At 33.9% G+C, this 18,383-nt stretch overlaps 2 protein-coding genes across 5 annotated transcripts; one reads left to right on the forward strand and one right to left on the reverse strand.

Moving 5' to 3' along the window:
* Positions 1–1,485: 1,485 nt before the first annotated feature.
* On the forward strand, positions 1,486–8,148 carry LOC116006932 (probable galacturonosyltransferase 7). 3 transcript variants are annotated; one of them, XM_031247455.1, is made up of 10 exons: positions 1,486–1,861; positions 2,268–2,299; positions 2,432–2,488; positions 2,652–2,711; positions 4,140–4,188; positions 4,400–4,446; positions 4,545–4,843; positions 5,785–6,142; positions 6,238–6,780; positions 7,186–8,148. In XM_031247455.1, exons 1-10 carry the CDS (start codon positions 1,711–1,713, stop codon positions 7,450–7,452), a joined length of 1,863 nt encoding a protein of 620 aa, XP_031103315.1. In that variant the 5' UTR covers positions 1,486–1,710; the 3' UTR covers positions 7,453–8,148. The 3 variants fall into 3 exon arrangements, with proteins under 3 accessions (XP_031103315.1, XP_031103316.1, XP_031103317.1); XM_031247456.1 differs by having other exon boundaries at positions 7,189–8,148; XM_031247457.1 differs by lacking the exon at positions 2,652–2,711 and having other exon boundaries at positions 4,139–4,188.
* A 604-nt stretch (positions 8,149–8,752) lies between these two features.
* LOC116007279 lies at positions 8,753–14,984 on the reverse strand. Of its 2 annotated transcripts, none has more exons than XM_031247915.1 (15): positions 14,560–14,984; positions 13,169–13,296; positions 12,794–12,923; positions 11,703–11,859; positions 11,543–11,621; positions 11,207–11,247; positions 10,929–11,045; positions 10,708–10,788; positions 10,461–10,523; positions 10,323–10,374; positions 10,089–10,163; positions 9,909–9,956; positions 9,762–9,797; positions 9,610–9,684; positions 8,753–9,067 (listed from the first exon to the last, which is right to left on the reverse strand). In XM_031247915.1, exons 1-15 carry the CDS (start codon positions 14,717–14,719, stop codon positions 8,993–8,995), a joined length of 1,317 nt encoding a protein of 438 aa, XP_031103775.1. In that variant the 5' UTR covers positions 14,720–14,984; the 3' UTR covers positions 8,753–8,992. The 2 variants fall into 2 exon arrangements, with proteins under 2 accessions (XP_031103775.1, XP_031103774.1); XM_031247914.1 differs by having other exon boundaries at positions 9,909–9,959; positions 14,560–14,982.
* Positions 14,985–18,383: the final 3,399 nt, after the last annotated feature.

Raw genomic sequence — 18,383 nt, forward strand, 5'->3', positions numbered from 1 at the left:
GCTACTAAACTTAAAATAACATTTTAACTGCACATTATTTAAGCTTAATAACATGTTTGAAATCCTCAAACATACAGTTACTATATGAATCTCCAATATGTACGGACGAGCATTGCATTTGGGAACCTATAAATTAGTTGAGACATATAACGTGATTTACTGTCTCCATGAATCTTGATGACAATAACGGTGCATGAAGTACTTAAAATTTGGGTTCAAATTTAAAAATCTTAAAATTGATGTCAGCTTAAAAGTAAGAATCACGTGGTCTACTAGAGACACCATTACAAAATTGGATTATTAAGTAGTTCGATTAAATTTGAAACCACCTTATATAATATAACTTATGAAAGCACAGCCTTGCATTGCCTAATACAAATATATACATACAATGACTCAATGAGTGACGTGACGATAGGCCATGGCCCATGAGTAGGGGTGAAGTCACCTTAACCGGATTGAGGATGAAGTAATCTATTTATCAAATTGGACTAAGTAGTCCCGCCAATATTAAAAGTAGATTACATTATTATGCCATAATAACTTTAATATAAGTTACGTAATATTTAAATATTTTGAATGTTTGACAAATAGACATTAGCTTATAATTGATTGTGATAACTAATAGTACTCGTAGATGGTAAAAAAATTGTTGATAAATTGCTTGTTTACATCTAACGGGTAATATACTAATATGTAATGAAAATTAACGAATACCCTATGAGGGAGGGGTGGATTAGGATATTACAAAATAATTTATTTGTGTTTGCAAAAATATAAGCTATTATTGACAAATTTAAACACATATACTTGAATTTTGTAATATGAATAGAGCAGAGTTCCTATCAGATTATTTAATTAAGCTAAACATATATAACTTAATTTAAATATACAAGGAAATAGTGAATCAATATTAATTTTATAGTGATTCCGCAATACATAATCCACTACATAAGGGCATCTTCCTTAGAACTTTGCAAGACACTATTTCGATTCATGTTCTTTGGTGGACACTACTATCAACCTCGATGAACAACTCGTGTCGATAATTCTTTTACAACAAGCATATTGCAACATCCAAAGGATTCGCAAATCCTTCTGAAGTTGTGAGAAGAAAAAATATGGGGAGAATTATAATTTATATCGTTTCATAATATGACGATAATTATCAATATCACTCCTGAATTATTAATAGTGTAAATATTGCTCCTTAATTTTTAAAACGATATATATATTGTCCCTCGACGGTACGGGAGGGGCAACAAATCATAAGGCATAGATTTAAAGAAAAAAAATTCACTAATAAAATATGCAGAGACTAGGACTCTAGGAGAATTCAAAGAGACGTATCCAATGGCAATGTGGCTGGTCTGTTGGGCCGTGTGGGTTGGGAGTGTGGCCCAATATGAAGATCCGGGTTGCTGGGCCATGATCCTCTACTTCTCGCTTTCTCGGCACCAACATGGGCACATGGCATCACGGTTCCCTCCTCTCGCTAATCTCCCAGTTGGCGTATTACATTCCGTGTTTGATTCTACTCGACGGCGACACCGCCTAGTGCTAAATCCACATCAGTTCAAAGAGGACAACTTTCCGGCTGGATTCCAGGTGACGTGATCCTTCAATGCCTCTTAGATTTGGCCGTGAAGGTGATATTTAGGGGACAGTGATAAGGCGGTGGGAGCGAGTGCCTGCCAGGAGGAGGAGGAGATGAAAGGCGGTGGACAGCCTTACGCTATTCCGCCGGGGAAGAGGCGGTGGAATTTCCTGGTGATTGCTGTTCTCTGTCTCGTGTTTCTTTCCATGCTCGTGCCTCTTATCTTTTTGCTCGGCTTACACAATGGCTTCCATTCTTCGCCCGGTAAGGATATGCCTCTCGCGTTTTTTCCGTCTTTAGTGTAGATCTGCATTTTTGTAATGCTTAAATTTGCTTTCCGTTGTTGCCTCAACCAAATCGATACTCTCCTTAGTTTCTTCTTTGTGATCTGTGGAAAGCATTGCAATTCGGAGTTCTTTAGTTTCGTTTACTTTCACTACTGCACAATGGAGCCCTTCTAAAAACATGTTAAAGTTGGGGGGCAACGCTGAGTGACTAAGGTCTAACGGTTCCGCTCAGACATGATTGATGAGGATCCTCATTAGGATCGCATTCCTATCTCATCTCAATGGAAAAAACAAAATGAAAAAAGCAAGGACAAATTTGTAGTTTTCAGCTTAGGCTTTGTTGGTGGGAATTTTCACTAACACACCTGCTGTGTGATTTGCAGGATATGTTACTGAAAAACAAACTTCATTCACTGTAAGTAGTGTTAATATTTCTGAATGTATTAGCGAAAATAGTTAATACTTAATAGCTCCTGTATTTTCCTCTTTCTAGTTCCTAATAGCTTATTCATTCTTATACTTGTTTCATTTCTTGGGATCCTACCAGAAAGTGGTTAATGTTTATGATCAACCTGAAGCTACTATATCTCGAAACAAATCAGAGGTGGGTACATTTGGCAATGTCTTCATAACCTGCTGATTTTCATTAAAGAAGTACTTCGAACTGCATAGATTCCTTTCCTGTCGCATTAAAATACCTACACAGTTATGTGAAAGACTCTAGGGCTATAATTCTCATTGTGCTTATTCTTTATGCATGGTTGCAGGGTGAGCAATCAAGTCATATAGATGATGTTATAAGAAGATTGGAACCTACTTTTCCAAAGGTTTATTGCATATTATATGATGCTTATGAGTTATGACTAAATTTTTGTGTGTTGGGTTATCTATAATTGATTTATGTAGTGTTTCATTTGCTTACCTATAACTTCATGCTTGAAAAACTGTTGTTTGCCTTGGCTGCAAACTTATGGATCAGAACAATGAGTATTTAAAGTTTTTATAAAGAATCTTGGTGCTTAGAGTAGAAAGTGTTTGAAAATTAGGCATGATGAGAAACAGAGCAAAGAAAAAGAAAACAGGTGAAAAACAAATGGATTTTGTGATCATGAGATCGGAGGAATACAACTTTCTCAGATAGATACACAATTCATAAGCTAAGCACAAAAGTTGGATTTAGAGCCTCACAGTAACCAAATGGATTACTGAAAACCCTAGATAAATGTATTCGCTTTATTATAGTGAGTTTGATGTTAGGTCCAATTTGAGATTGTGTTTGGTCTTCATCAAATTTTAGTTTTGAGCTCAAAAGCAATTTGTGGCTTAGATATATTCAATCTCAAATGATATCTTACTTGTTTCTGGTCTTCAAGTTCAAACTTGAGAGCTGCTATATTATTTTATACATTTTTTAGCCCTATTCATTTGCTGCTCTGATTCAGGAAATTGTTTGATGGTTTTCTTTTCATCATATTGTTTTGAGTAAAGTAAAACAAGTGAAACTAACTTGATTTAATAAAGAAACATAGTACCAACATGTCACTATTCATGTTACACGAAATTAGGAGAGGCAATTCTAAACAAGGATGTTCTCTATAATTGGTCTAAAGAATGAAAGTTTATATGAATATTTTCTGGATCCTTCTATTTCTTATTTTTCTATAGAATGAACTTTTTCTTTTTAAAGAAGAAATAGATTTGCTACTTTCACAATTTTTTTTTTTAATTTTTTCGGTTGACAGAGGGGCTACTTTTATTGTCATTTGAACTACTATTTGGTGGGTTCTTGTGACTCCTATGAATATTTATTCCTTATGTTTTTAAGTTGAGGACCTTTTTCTTCTCTTTTCCTTTTGCCAACAGACAGATATTTGTGAAAAAAAGTTGATGTATTAAGCTCTAAGGTTAACCAGCTGCCTCAATCATTGGCTGCATAAAGTCCAAGAAAAGAGAGAAAGTGGACAATACAGGGAGTGGGTGTAGAGAAAAATAAGAGAAGAGTGGTCAAATTCCCTTGGTTTATCCCCACCACATGGAATAATTGTCTTTTTATATCTGAGAATAACTAACTGCCCATCCAGTGTTGATTGTTCATTGTTGAACATTGACCACCTAGACACTATTTGACTAATCCATTACTGAGAAGTGATATGTAACACCAGAACTACACGAGTGCTTTGCTGAATGTTCATTCTTAAGGTTCAATATTCGAACTAGCACATATCATTAACTTTTAACATTACACATGTTTACAGGATTTTCAGAAGAACATTGTCAAGGAAGCTGAGAACAAGACTACTATTGGTAGGGTATATCCATCTTAATTAACTGTGTTCTATCTCACTTCGTTTTGTGCATGTCTTTTTATGTTTCCCTACATTTAACAATCCTTTCCAAATTGCTTCTGCCTAGCTTCTCTAATCTCTTGCCTCCTTGCATGACTATATGGATTGCAGTGTTCTTTATTTTATTTTATTTTAATTTCATCGTTGTACTAATTTGATTTTATTGGTAGGTCCTCCACGGCCAGATGCTATGCCTAAAGAACACCCTAAAGAAAATGTATGTATTTCTTGAATTGCCACCTATTTCTTCTTTGTGGATTCTCTATGAGTTCTTGGAATTGGGTCTGTAAATCATGATCTAGATTTATGTCACAGAGCAACAAGGTTCACAGTAAGGCTGCTGCTGCTGAAAAAGTGAAGGATACTGAGGAGAGTATAAAGCTTTGTGAATTAAAATATGGGAGCTACTGCTTATGGCGTCAACAAAACAGGGAGAAAGTAAATGATTTTATTGTGAGAAAGATGAAGGACCTATTATATGTGGCTCGGGCTTATTATCCTAGCATTGCAAAGCTTCCAACTCAGGACAAATTATCACTTGAAATGAAGCAAAATATTCAGGACTTTGAGCGTGTGCTTAGTGAAACTACTGTTGATAAAGATCTTCCCTCAATGTATGTTCAATTTTTTTATTTTTTTAATATCTAGACCTATATGCTTATATTTCTAATATTCACTATGATGGGAATGAAATTTTATACCTAGAATATATGCTTATATTCTGAATCTCACTATGAATGAAATGATGTTGCATTCTCTTTTTTACTTTAGGAAGGATGTTGATTGTGAATTCATTGTTGTACTATATGTATCTCTGCGGAAACCGCACTGATTGTGTTGATTAGATACAAACCAGGACTGCACCATAAATTCCAACCTTTGGGTAATTGGGTTTATTGTCCCCAAGATCCATGCTGGGGCTGGCTAGCCTGACTAAGTAGTTTTATCTTTCCAACTTTTACTATATCCTTTTATCTGTTTCTTTTCAGGGTGAAGGAAATCTATTCAGTAGTTCAAATTAAGACATTAATTCCTGTTTTTGTTGAATTTTAAGTTTAGAAGCAGTTAGGTGCCTTCTGAAACTTTTAACAAACAGTAGGAAGAGGAAGAAGCTGCAGCTGAAATAATTCTGCCAAAGGATGAATATCCTGATTTAGTTAGGACTTTTTTTCTCTTTTTCAGTTTTGTTGGCTATTCTTTTAGGGATTAAAATGGGCAAGTATTACTAGCCCCTCGGGTTTATTTTACTTTATTTGATTAACAAAAATAGCATTCTTCCATCTCCTTGGAGTGGATTAAGAATAGCAAGAGAGTTGTGGCTGCCTGAAAAGAACCCAAACAACTATGTTCTCAAAAAAGGATTTTATTTTTCATGATTAGTCATCATATTGGGTGATAATGTACACTTTTTTGTAATTGTTAAATAAAAGTTTAGTTATTTTAGTTAAAGAATATTCATGCAATATTGGTTAAGCATTATAGATTGTCACAATACTTTTTTTTTTGACAAGTAGATTGTCATGTTGCTAAGTCTGCTTTTTGTGTGTTTTACCAGGATTGGAAGCAAGCTAGGTAAGATGGAAGCTGTAATTGCGAAAGCAAAAGCTTGTCCTGTGGAATGTGGTAATGTTGACAAGAAATTTAGACAACTAGTGGATCTGACAGAGGATGAAGCTAATTTCCATGCAAAACAGAGTGCTTTCCTCTACCAACTTGCGGTACAAACCATGCCAAAGAGTCTCCATTGTCTGTCAATGCGACTTACTGTGGAATATTTTAGATCTTCTCCACTCAACGAGGAGCAGTCTGTGGCAGAGAGATATTTGAATCCTGATTTGCACCATTACATTATATTCTCCAAGAATGTACTTGCATCATCTGCAGTTGTAAACTCTACAGTTCTGCATGCAAAAGTAGGTATTTGCTCTCTTATCATTTTTTTTGCATTGCTCAACTTATTTTATGCTATTGACCAATTGTTGGCTGGTTTCTTTGTATATATCTTCAGGAAAGTGAGATTCAAGTATTTCATGTTCTGACAGACAGAGAGAATTACTTTGCCATGAAATTATGGTTTTTTCTAAACAAGTATAAGGAAGCAACAGTCCAGGTTTTGAATATAGAGGACCCTAATTTGGATGGTGATGTTAAGGAGACTCCGACACAGCTCTTGTTGCCTGAGGAATATCGTATTTTCCTTCATAAAGTTGATAAATCATCTACGATTAAAAGAACGGAGTACTTATCCGTGTTTACTCATTCCCACTATCTCCTTCCTAAGATTTTTCGTTCTTTAAAGAAAGTAGTGGTTTTGGATGATGACATTATTGTCCAAAGAGACTTGTCAGACTTATGGAGAATTAATTTGGATGGAAAAGTGAATGGTGCAGTACAGGTTTGCTCAGTTAGGCTGGTTGAACTGAAGAACTTTTTAGGTGACAAGATTTCGGATGAAAAATCTTGTGCTTGGATGTCAGGATTAAATATTATTGATCTTGACAGGTGGCGGGAGCGAGACCTTTCTGGAAAGTTCCAAGGACTTCTGCAAGGGGTTAGTTTCCACTTGTTCCCCGTTTTAAATATTTAAATCTTATACACTAAAATTAAATTAAATATTACAAAATTTAATTGTAAATAGCTCGAGTCAAGTCTATCTAAGGCATATATTTTAGGATGAAGGGAGTATTACCAACTCTGGTATTCTGTATGTGTATCTTTAAGTTACCTATAAGATAAGCTAGGAGGTAAATTGTAATTGTAAACTACTATTTTATGATAGCAGATACTATCAAAATCCCAATTTACTCTGTCTAGATATATTTACTCTTGATGTAGTTATTACAAGTTCAAAATACAATACTGTCTCTGATCCAACTATAAAGCATGCATTACATACTCTGTATTTTCCTTGAAGTGAATGTTATCTAAGTTTTGCATCTGTTTTCAATGGGTGCAGCAGTTGAGAACAGAAGAAGGTTCGTCATTGCGTGCCACCTTGCTTACCTTTCAGGATGAGATTTACGGTCTTGATTACAAATGGGTTTTGTCAGGATTGGGTCATGAATATGGTCTTGATACTGAACTTGTAAAGAACGCTGGTGTTTTGCATTTTAACGGTAACATGAAACCCTGGCTTGATATGGGCATCCGTGATTACAAAGAATTTTGGAGCAAGTATCTGAACAAGGAAAACCAATTGTTAAGAGATTGCAATGTGAATTAGTAGACTTCTTGATACTCTTAGGTTTCTTTCTCTGCTGAAGTTTCAGTGAAGTACAGGATCAGAAGTATGCACAAAAATGGCTCGCAGTTGTGGATGCCCCATACCATAGCATTCTCCCAAGCTGAGGGAACTTACAGGCAAAATGTAGCATGATGAATTTGATGTGTGTGTTTCTATTGTTTTGTTAATAACGAAAGATGGTTTATTTAATCTCTTGGCAAGTCCAAGACGAGGCGGCAGCTTCATGTGTTGATTCACACCGGTGAGCTTAGAGAACATTCAGTGGGAAATTATTTGTGCATGCACCGCAACATCCATCAAGATGCAAGCTGTGGGTATTCTTTGAACAGGATGATGTTTTTTTCTGTTTGCTCCCTGGAGAATCCCCCCATCTTATTCATAGGGCAAGGTGTCAGGCTAAATGGCCATTTTAATTCCAATAGAGCAAAATTACATAGTTGATGTTTGTGTGGTTTTTTATTCTTATATTGATCCCCTCTGTAAGACACTACAATTTATTCTCAACCCGTAGCAATTCTTTTCCAATTGTTTTAGGCTAGTTGCAGCTTCATTTTGGCTTTAGCTTTCACAATTTCACTCAACTTTGAACCTGCAATACTTATATGTAGTGCTACTAATATCTAATATCCCACCTTTTGTAATTCATTTTTTTAATGCATAGTTTTTGCCTTTTTCTACTTATTTTATTTTATTTTTGGAATTGAATCTATGTATTAGTGAAGATAGAAATTAGTACTCTCTCTGTCCCATTTTAAATTACTATGTATTAGTATTCTTTCTTCTTTGTTTATTTTTTTTAATTATTTTTTACTTGTTTTTAAATTTAATTATTTATGTTTAATAGTACTTTTAGTGTAGTTTATATATATATAATTTGTATGTTAATACTAAATTTAATATTATAAATTTGATTTTTTGTGTTTAATAGTACTTTTAGTGTAGTTTCTAAATATATAAATTTTGTATATTAATACTAAATTTAATATTATAAAAAATTGAATTAAAAATAACTTAGTAAAGTCTCGTTAACCTTTGTTAAAAATATATGGGAAAGAAGGTGTAATTATTATTTGAGGGTGTACACTGTTATTTGAGGGTGTAGAAGGAGTTTCAAAAGGCTATTTATGAAGGGGCTCAATCGAAAAAATGATGACAGAAATCAGATTCAGTTACTGAAAATTACTTCACCCATTTGGGCATTTTGCCACTCATTTGGGATATATCTCAGTTTCGGTGAGCCTCAAAATGAATGTTGCACATTTCTCGACGAGAGATGAGATGGGGAAATATATTGGATTGGGTGTTGAATTGTTCATGCGAGATGCTAACATGAATATACCATATTTCTAAAATACAATCGGAGTGAGACAACAAATGAATATACCATATTTCTAAAAATACAATCGGTGTGAGACAACAAATGGTACAATTTGACGTTTGTGCATATATTAAGGAGTTTCAACTTCGTAATTTGGTATGCAAATTACAACTGAGGAATGAACGTGCCCGCAGGCTGCTTTCATCCTTCTACTTGATTAGCCGAAGCCGATGACTCCACAACTGGAGGTATACAGTCCACCTTGTAACGCAGGACCTACGCCGTGAAAAACAAAATGGAAAGAGCATACCAACAGGGTGAGAACAAGTTGTCTCTCTAATCTCTATATATACACACGCGGCATAAAACACAAATATGATAATATGATAGCATGTTTGTACCGGGTACAACCAAAAAAGCTTTTGGGTTGTACCAGGTATAAGGTATTGAGCAGATATCCATTTTTTTTAATAATCCAAGTTTCACGACTATATCCTAGACCCTATGAAGTCGCCTCTAGACCCATGAGAAGGTAAATCGAGACAATTTAGCTTTGAGATTCAACACCAAATTATACACACACTTATGCGTACAATGAGCTTATCCCAAACCAAAACAACAAATGTTCAGAGCAGGGATTGAACCCCACCCTGCCATTAGAAGTAAATCTTAAGTGAAACTTTTCATCCACTAAACTAATGCCCTAGGGCACAAGCATCCATTTTTTGTTGTATCCTGTGTGTGTGTGTGTATTCCATATTCTAAAGCTTCAACACTGACAAGTTTGTGGCATTAGATGGATGCAATATTTCAGGTACCTTGCTGAAAAATGATGAATAAGAATTGTCCCATACGAGTTTGTAATTTCCAGCAATGCATGCGCAGAAGTTGCCCTGTAAGAGAACCAATAAGAATGGTGAGAATACAAAGTTACGACACAAAAGACATGTAGTTGAAAGCAATAACTTACTTGATCAGATTCATAGCGTTTGTAAGGTAAGATTGGCTGTATTCCAATGACCAAGAATACATAGAAAAACAAAGCAATTGAAGTCACGAATCATAAACAGAAAGAAATTGTTCTGATGAAACAAGAAAGGTAATGGAATACTAATACCGTCTTCTTTCCAGAAGAATCTTCATACTCCAAGCTAAAACCAATATCCTGCTGAAAATTTTGGGACATCATAGTGGGATTTTAGCATAAGCATTGACTAGCACATACTATCATAAATTAAAAATCATCAAAGAGTGCAGAGAAAACGGAAGGAAAAGAAATCCAAAGCATTGATGATACCAAATTCAGTCTCCCTTGGATCAATGAGAAATCCCAAGCAATATAAGAATTTATGTCTTCAACCGTCAATGAAACCTGAAAAAAGTAGGCCAATAACATGACTATGAATCATCAATTAAAGCAACTCTTTCTAGCCCCAGACAAAAGATAAAGGTAGTAACATGAGGTGCAGCAGTATGAAAATAAGCAACATTTATCAAACATCAAAGCTCTTTTATCAACAAAGAAGCTGACCTCATGTGTTTTTCCTGCTGCAACACTTACTTCCTGGTATTCTTCATTTTTACTGCATGAGAAGTTTTGAATTGTATATTTAGTCCAAATCCCAACTCCTAAGTGTTCAGATGATAACATAAAGGACTGCAAACACACCTGGCCTCTATTGCACCAGCATCCTCAGCGGTAATAAAAAATGGAGCATTTACAAATACATTACTGAAAAAGGATATGAAAGTACATTTAAATAGGCAGAATATGATAAGGGAAAAATAGAAAGGATATCCAATAAATTTGCTGAATCTTTTCCTAAGCACATCAGGGAAAGTAAACAGTAAGGGGTACAGAAAGCATGAAATCCAATTTTGTATTTAAAAAAAATAAACACAAAGCGTAATATTACCCAATAAATTTGATGAACCTTTCTAACTCAGATGCATAGACATCTACTGCTTTTTCCAGAATAGGTATTTGATTCCCTTGTCTGTTCAGATAATAAGAACAAAAAGACTTAGTAGCCAATCACAATCGCATCATAAGCAAGGGAATAACATGTTCTTAAGATAAAGTTAAATTACAATAAAATTTAAATCTTAAAAATTAAAGAATCTTAGTAAATCTCACAGTTTTCCCGCTTCAAGGTGCCGCCATAGCAGAGATAGATAAAGTCGAATGTTGAGTGCCATTTTGGTAAGGCTGTACAAAGGTGGACCATAACGATGTCGCTGCTCTTCCATTGGCCTGGTGTTAAAATAGAGTAATAGACTTCAAAAATAAGGAGAGAAGAATTGCTAATAGGTTCATAGATCAATTGCATATGGACCCAAGTAATAGAAGATTATGAACAGATTTTCAAAAAATAATATGGTAAAAGGTAGTCAGGATTGAGGAAAAATAAATACCCTTCATCATCATTTATCTGTCGAACAAAATCCAGCAACACCTGCACCATAGTGTCATATGATAAAGTAAATAACTATTATTGACAAGACTCCATCAACAGTATCAGCAAGTAAAACATGCCTAGCATGTCAATCTTCAGAAAGGAAGTAATTAAACAAAGTAATGCTGGATAATTCAGACTGCTGTGCCATGAGGCATTCATGACATAAGGAATTAGAATAAGGAAAAAAAATATATAGCATGGAAAAAGCATTCTGCTATAGGAAATCAAAATGTATACTTGGGTCATAATTATAAATCAAGGCCTAGGCTGTATCCGGTAAATTTTGACATACTTGTGGTACTCCAACTAAATATTTCACCAGCGTCTTATAAACACCCGTTGCAGAACCCAGCTGAGCTAATTGCTTCCGTCTATAAGAAGTTAAATTCATCAGTGGTTAGACCATGTCACACAGTGTAAAAAGAACAACGTTTTACCAAACCAATTTTTACCGTTCCATCTGTTGATTCCATAATAGAGCATATTGTTCACGTATACTTCCACCAGAGTTAATTAAAGCTTCGACTGCAGCCTGCTTATTTCTCTCAGAACGCTCTTTCTGTTGTCTAATTAGTGTACCACGGAAGTCTTGAGGCAGGTAAGTCATAACTGCAGATATAATCAGAGAAACCAGAGTAAGTGCAAAATTTAACCCTGTTGCATAAATCATCAAGATTGCTATATGTAGGGAACAAAGTCCTAATGAACACAACAAGACTTCATGAAAAAAACTAGCAAACCAAATTAACTTGGAGTGCAAGTTTAACTAAAAAAAACTTCAGTACACCTCTAGTCATGATGTGAACTACCAAACTCCTCTCCCTTCATAATAAAATCAGTAAAACAACAGCAATGATTACTAAAACATGTAAATACGAAAGTCAATGATGTGAATTTTTGCTGCTTCTCTAGTTAGTTTCACAATTGACTTGTTAGCATACATGTTTGACATTCTCTTAAATGAGCATGTAGTTATATATACCTGATACTCTGATAGCTTTCAAATAATCTGCAGCTAATATTATCTTGCTAGCTATAGTGTTATACATGTATAAAACACTGGTTCTCCCTTGAGCTTGATGAAGATCTAGGCAGTGAGGAAACCAGCAATGGCTCTAGGTTTCCACAACTATTGAAAGAAATTTTTTTTTCTTTATTATTTGATTTAATACATTAGATATTTATAAATATTTTTGAAATAGATAAATATTGACATTGCACGTCCACATCAAAATATTTTAAATTGTTAATGCAACGTTAGTGGTCGCATAAGCAATTTTAACAGTTATAGTTAATGGCATTAAATTTTTCTTTACTTTATCAATTTCAAGAGTATAGAGACTAAATTAACCAAAATTTTAGTAGAGGGGCAAAATTGAACAAAGTCATTTAGTACAGGGACCTCTGACATACTTTGACCTGCTAATTATTATAGTTGAGTTCACACAGCTTATAGTAATTGCTAACAAGTTAATCAATATATACACACTATGTGTGTGTGTGATAGTTTATACATGTGAAAGTATTACATCAACCAACCAACCTGTATTGAATACATGTTCAGAATTCCTGGCTTGGAAAGTTACCAATAGTTTCAATGCACTTTCAAATTTTTCTTTTAACCGCAAGAGGACAGCACCAAGTTCAGCATCTTGAGCTGTTGATTGCTGAAGCTGAAATATAAAGGGAAAAGAAACACATTTCTATTAAGCCTATGGAAAATTCAAGAAGTTCAAGGTTGTTAATAAACTGATTTGGTAAAGTTAGTGATCACTATAACTGACACATGAATTTCTAAGCATTGCCTTGAAACTATAAACAAACTTAAATACAGAGCATCAGTAATTCAACACAGCCAGAACTTAAGACAAGGTTCATAGAACTGAAACTTAAAATCATAAAGCCGTGTTTCTCACACCATTGTAGGCCAATTGGATCTTTTCAACAAGAAAAGTATTTCTTCAATCTGTTCCCGGTTTTTCCACATGTTCTCATCAATTTTGTGGGGTGGTGTACTTTCTGCTTCGCGCACCAATAAACTTTCTCCTATCAAAAATATCAAATTCAAATAATGAGTTAGCACACATCCATAACCACAACATATTACAAAATAGGCAAATATGGAAGTTACTATAATATAAATTGATCCTTCCATAAATCAAAAGTCTGGAGAAATTACATATAAAAAGTGCTGGCATGAATTTGAAAGAAAGGGGAGAGGATTCGCAAGCACTTCATCACACCCCATGTTCAACATAAACCCAGACTTGCTAAACTTTCTTATAGTATTGATCCTTCAAAAAGATAAGCATAATGCAAGAACTAGAAGAGACAGCTCATGAATCAGGCATGCAATAATGCAATATTAGTGTCATTAATTGAAGCAAATTTGTTATGGAGCATTTTCTTTCTTTCTTTGAGACAAACATGTCATCAGATCTAGATCCAGAAGGAGAGGAAGGGTAGTGTCCATAGACAAGTTCATATAAACAAACATGGAGGCTACACCTATCCCCCTCCAGCTGAACCCAGTTGACAATTTCAGTTAACTAACTTCAAAGTTTAAAGCATGATTGATGAGCAGTCTCAAAATGTAAACTGGACCCCTGAAACTCACACCTATGATGCTCAACTCACCTCAGAAATGCAAAATATTCTATTTAAAAAATATTAACAATTCATTGGTTGGGATGGCAGAACTCCACAGGGATCTAGTCATCTAGTCCAAGATCAGAGATGCCTTTGACTCTTTTGACTTATGGCCTTCAACTCTTCAAGTTAGCAATCCCAAAAAAGAAATTTGTCAATGGTAACTAGATACAGAGAGGGGCAAACATAAAGTTCATCACACCAGGGTCAGAATGAGCAGAGATCAAGGTCCATACTACACAATCACCTACCTACCCCCTTAAAACAAGAGTTTTTAGTATAGCTATACAAACAATCAAAACATCCACAAATATTCCCCCCACATTACCTACATTACACCAAGCTGAGCATTAACACATCTGCTTCAATCCCATGGCCAATAGTTAAGCTAAATGTGACAGACATTCTATTCTTCTAATAATGACCGACATTCTATTCTTCTAATAATGACTAGTCCCAATTAACTTTTGCAAATAATCAGTTATCGTATTAGCCTATTCATCATAAACTACACGCTTAATCTAAACTAAACAGGAGTTCAGCATAAAATCAAGTCACAGAAAAGTTCACAACCAAACTAAGAGAGTAGTAACGGCAGCAACCTATAGAAATAACCGAACTAGTAAATTAGCAGAAAATCGTCGAAATGAACATCCATACCTTCGCTCAAAGTACGCCCCTGCAGCAGATCACGGGCCACGGACCGAATTTCATCGCACAGACGAGAGACGTCATCGGAGAGAGGAGGAAACTGATGTTTGTCGTAGTAAGAAGCCAGAAAAGCCCTGGTGATCGGCACAAGCCCCTCCGTTGACGCCATGCTTTCCTTGAGCGGTAGCCGGGAGTATCTACAACTTCGTCCGGCGACGGAAAACGGAATGCGGAATCGGCCGGAAAGTCAGCCGGAGAAGCAAAAGGAGCGATGCAGAGATGAATTTATTGCGGGAGAAGTAACGCAGAAGCAACAGGAGAGAGAGCTGGGGCCCGGGAGTAGAAGAAACTCACGAAACGAGAAAAGGAAAGGCGAATAGGAATTTTGTGAGGGTTTATTCTTTTCTCCCACGCAGACAAAGCAAAGGGGTGCCCGGAAGAGTAAAATTTGAATGAGATAGATATTGCCTTCCAACTGAGGTTAATTCGTATGGTGTAAAGTTTGAGTCCGATTTATACTAATTTTAAAAAATTAATGTATAGATTTGGTCTCATAGATTCTTCTTTTTTCTACAATTTGTCACCAAAATGTCAAGACAAAAGTGATAGGCCCTTATTTTGAGGTTAAAATATTATAAATTTCACTATTTTCTTTTACTATTTAATGGAGCAATATATAATTTACTAGGCTAAAGACTTTGTGGTTAAACAACATGAAATAACTCTAACTACTTACATGCTGTAAGTTGTAACACAAAAAAAAATAGTTATGAAACACATACTGGTGTCTGGTCAGGGTGACCACACAGGGTCCCAATCTTCTGGACTTCTATTTTCATTTGTTAGTGAAATTTAAATATTAAAAAATCATATTTCTTTATGTTCTTGTATCTCTATTATTGTATTTGTCTTTGCCGTTTAGTCTATTATATTTAGATTATATCTCAAAATAAAAACAATGAAAGTCCAAATTAAACTATTAAATAGGACCCCTATTTTTAATGAAACGACCTGCAAATAGAAAGTATGAATACAACTTTATGTGATTTTGTTAAAGAAGGTTAGACTATTGTTATATTAATTTTGGGGATTGCTAAAAAGGTTATAGTTTATTTGAGTGTTGAGATCTATAATATTGTCTAGTAATTAGGTTATTAATTATTGGATGATAGCTTTGTTTTTAGATGAGTATGTTTATTCCGTATATAACTAATGGCATGTTTGGTTAGATGTAGTTTGGGGGGAGTTGCAATTCATTGAATTGCAATTCAGTGAATTCTCAAATTACAATGTTTGGTGGGAGGGAATTGCAATTCTGCGGAATTGCAATTCCCTCCAAATATTGAATTGCAATTCGGTGGAGATGAGGGGCAAATTATTGGTGTAAAGACAATTTTGCCCCTCCTCTCATACCCATTGTCTTTTTTTTTTTTAATTTGAAAGAATTATTATTATTATGAAAGATTATTATTATTATTATGAAAGAATTATTATTATTATTTTGAAAGAATTATTATTATTATTATTATTTGAATGAATTATTATTATTATACTTATTATTATTATTATTTGAAAGAATTATTATTATTATTATTATTACTACTACTACTACTACTTCTACGACTACTACTACTACTATTACTACTACTACTACAATATCTACCACAATATAAGGGCATTTTAGTCATTTTGTCACTTCTTACCTTTCAATTCCCTGTACTCCTATTTCTGCATACCAAACACTGTAATTTCAATTCCTACTTTATTCATTGAATTGCAATTCCACCGAATTACAATTCTTTTCCCCCCTAATTCCCTCCTCCCAACCAAACGCCCTGTAAATGCATATATCTATGTTTTTGTATTTAGGAAAAAGGCAAGCTTTGATATCACTTTCAAGAAGAATTTGTCCATGCTTGGCAATGGATTACAAGAACTGGGTAAATGTTGCTACTTTCTAAGGGTAATTAGATTTCAAGCTTATTGCTTTTCTCATCATGTAGATGTGTTGAGTTTTTTCTATTATTTAAAGGATAGTAGAGATATGAAACAAATTGAAACCATCATTACACCCTTCCCATTTACCATTAGTTGTTCGTATGTGCTTTTACATTCTACTCAATGGTTCAATTTCCTTTAAATCTAATATGAATTTTGTGGGTAGATGTTGTTTTCTCTTTAATTGAAAGTGTTTGACTTATATGACTTTTTTGACCAATAGAAACACAATGTTTATGTTGGATTGCCATTTCTCTTACTTGTTTTAAACATCATTATTAGTATATAGCCATATACTATCCTTTCTAGTTATATGCCTTAGGTAATTAACAAATTACCACACAAATGTTAGCATTTGATGGTCATACACCAAATCTCTCAATTTGGTGGTCTTAATAAAAAAACTTGGATTACTACTACTACTATTATTACAACATCTATTACAATATAAGGGTATTTTAGTCATTTATCGCTTCTTACCTTTCAATTTTATGTATTCCTATTTCTGCATACCAAACACTGTAATTTCAATTCATACTTTATTCATTGAATTGCAATTCCACCGAATTACAATTCTTTTCTCCCTTAATTCATTCCTCTCGACCAAACGCCATGTTATAGTCAAAGTCAACGTTGTGACACATGACTTAGGAAAATGTGTAGTGCACATGATACTTTGCTTCTAACTACAATTTAGTTGTAGAGGTGTTGAGTTTGGACTACGAAAGATTTAGTGGATGTTTGGTTGTTTGGTTAAAATATGAAAATTCACCCTAAGAGGTCTAGTTATTATGATTAGCGTAGTAAAATAGTTTTTATGTTTAGAATTAAATTAGCTATTAACATTGGGGCTTTTCAGTTTAGATTGAACTCTTCGTATATATAAGTGTATAATAATTTAGTGTTAAATTTTAAAATTATATTATCTTGATTTAGTTTTTCATGAACATAGAGACAAATTTATAAAGTTTATGATATAGTTTGACGAAATTAAGAATTTTGAGTTAAAAAAAAAAAAAGTAGTACGGAGTACTAAAATTGGTTACGTGATTGTGTGGTTATGTACAAAATAGAAGTTAGAGTCAACAATTAAGTCACTTTTTAATTTAACAAATGTTATAGGGTAATCTCTTTCTTTGGCTATATTTGTTTAAACTAGTCTTTTTGGACTAATTCATCCTCTCATGGCATCACTGTCCCGGTCGGATTGGATTGGATTTGCCCCGACGATCGAGTATAGGTCATGCGCTTAAGCACCATCCATTTTCAAAGAATAAAAAGTCAAAATAAAATTTGAATATGTATATTTTAAGGAATGTTATTTCATTGCCAACATATTCGATAAACTAAATGTGACGTAAATGATAAAACTACATGGACCAAAAATTTTTAATATGTGATGAGACAGTACAACTATTTTTTTATTATCTAGTCATTATGAATTAGTTGACCCCACCATGAGTTAAAAAGGAATATACTTATATTATCACGTAGTGAAAATTTATTGATCATCAATGTAATATGATCCAACCTTAAATTATGAGTATTGGTTAGGGAGGAACTAAAGTTTAAATCAATCAATATTTCAACTAAATTATACTCGTATAAGAATCAATATTGTTAAGGTTCTAATAAATATATAAAATATATTGGTGTAATCACATGCATTAATAAGTTATGTTGTACATTGATAATATATTTTCAAATTTAACCTATTTATTTTGTTAGTTCTTCTTTGTGTGAAAATTTTAGTAACATAATAAATTCATTCACTTATTATTATTAATTATTGAATTCGCTTATTATAATATATTTTATAACATTTTAATAATAAT

This window comes from Ipomoea triloba, chromosome 15 (assembly GCF_003576645.1).
Source record: "Ipomoea triloba cultivar NCNSP0323 chromosome 15, ASM357664v1".
Lineage (NCBI taxonomy): Eukaryota > Viridiplantae > Streptophyta > Magnoliopsida > Solanales > Convolvulaceae > Ipomoea > Ipomoea triloba.

What these genes read in the sequence shown, in the direction of transcription:
- LOC116006932 (XM_031247455.1), top strand. Translation starts at nt 1,711, where the DNA reads ATGAAAGGCGGTGGACAGCCTTACGCTATTCCGCCGGGGAAGAGGCGG. An exon ending in TATCTCGAAACAAATCAGAG is followed by an intron (nt 2,489 to 2,651) that starts GTGGGTACATTT and finishes GCATGGTTGCAG; the next exon opens with GGTGAGCAATCAAGTCATAT. An exon ending in CTACAGTTCTGCATGCAAAA is followed by an intron (nt 6,143 to 6,237) that starts GTAGGTATTTGC and finishes ATATATCTTCAG; the next exon opens with GAAAGTGAGATTCAAGTATT.
- LOC116007279 (XM_031247914.1), bottom strand. Translation starts at nt 14,719, where the DNA reads ATGGCGTCAACGGAGGGGCTTGTGCCGATCACCAGGGCTTTTCTGGCT. An exon ending in TGAACATGTATTCAATACAG is followed by an intron (nt 11,860 to 12,793) that starts GTTGGTTGGTTG and finishes TTATATCTGCAG; the next exon opens with TTATGACTTACCTGCCTCAA. An exon ending in ATTCTTCTGGAAAGAAGACG is followed by an intron (nt 9,798 to 9,908) that starts GTATTAGTATTC and finishes ATTGGAATACAG; the next exon opens with CCAATCTTACCTTACAAACG.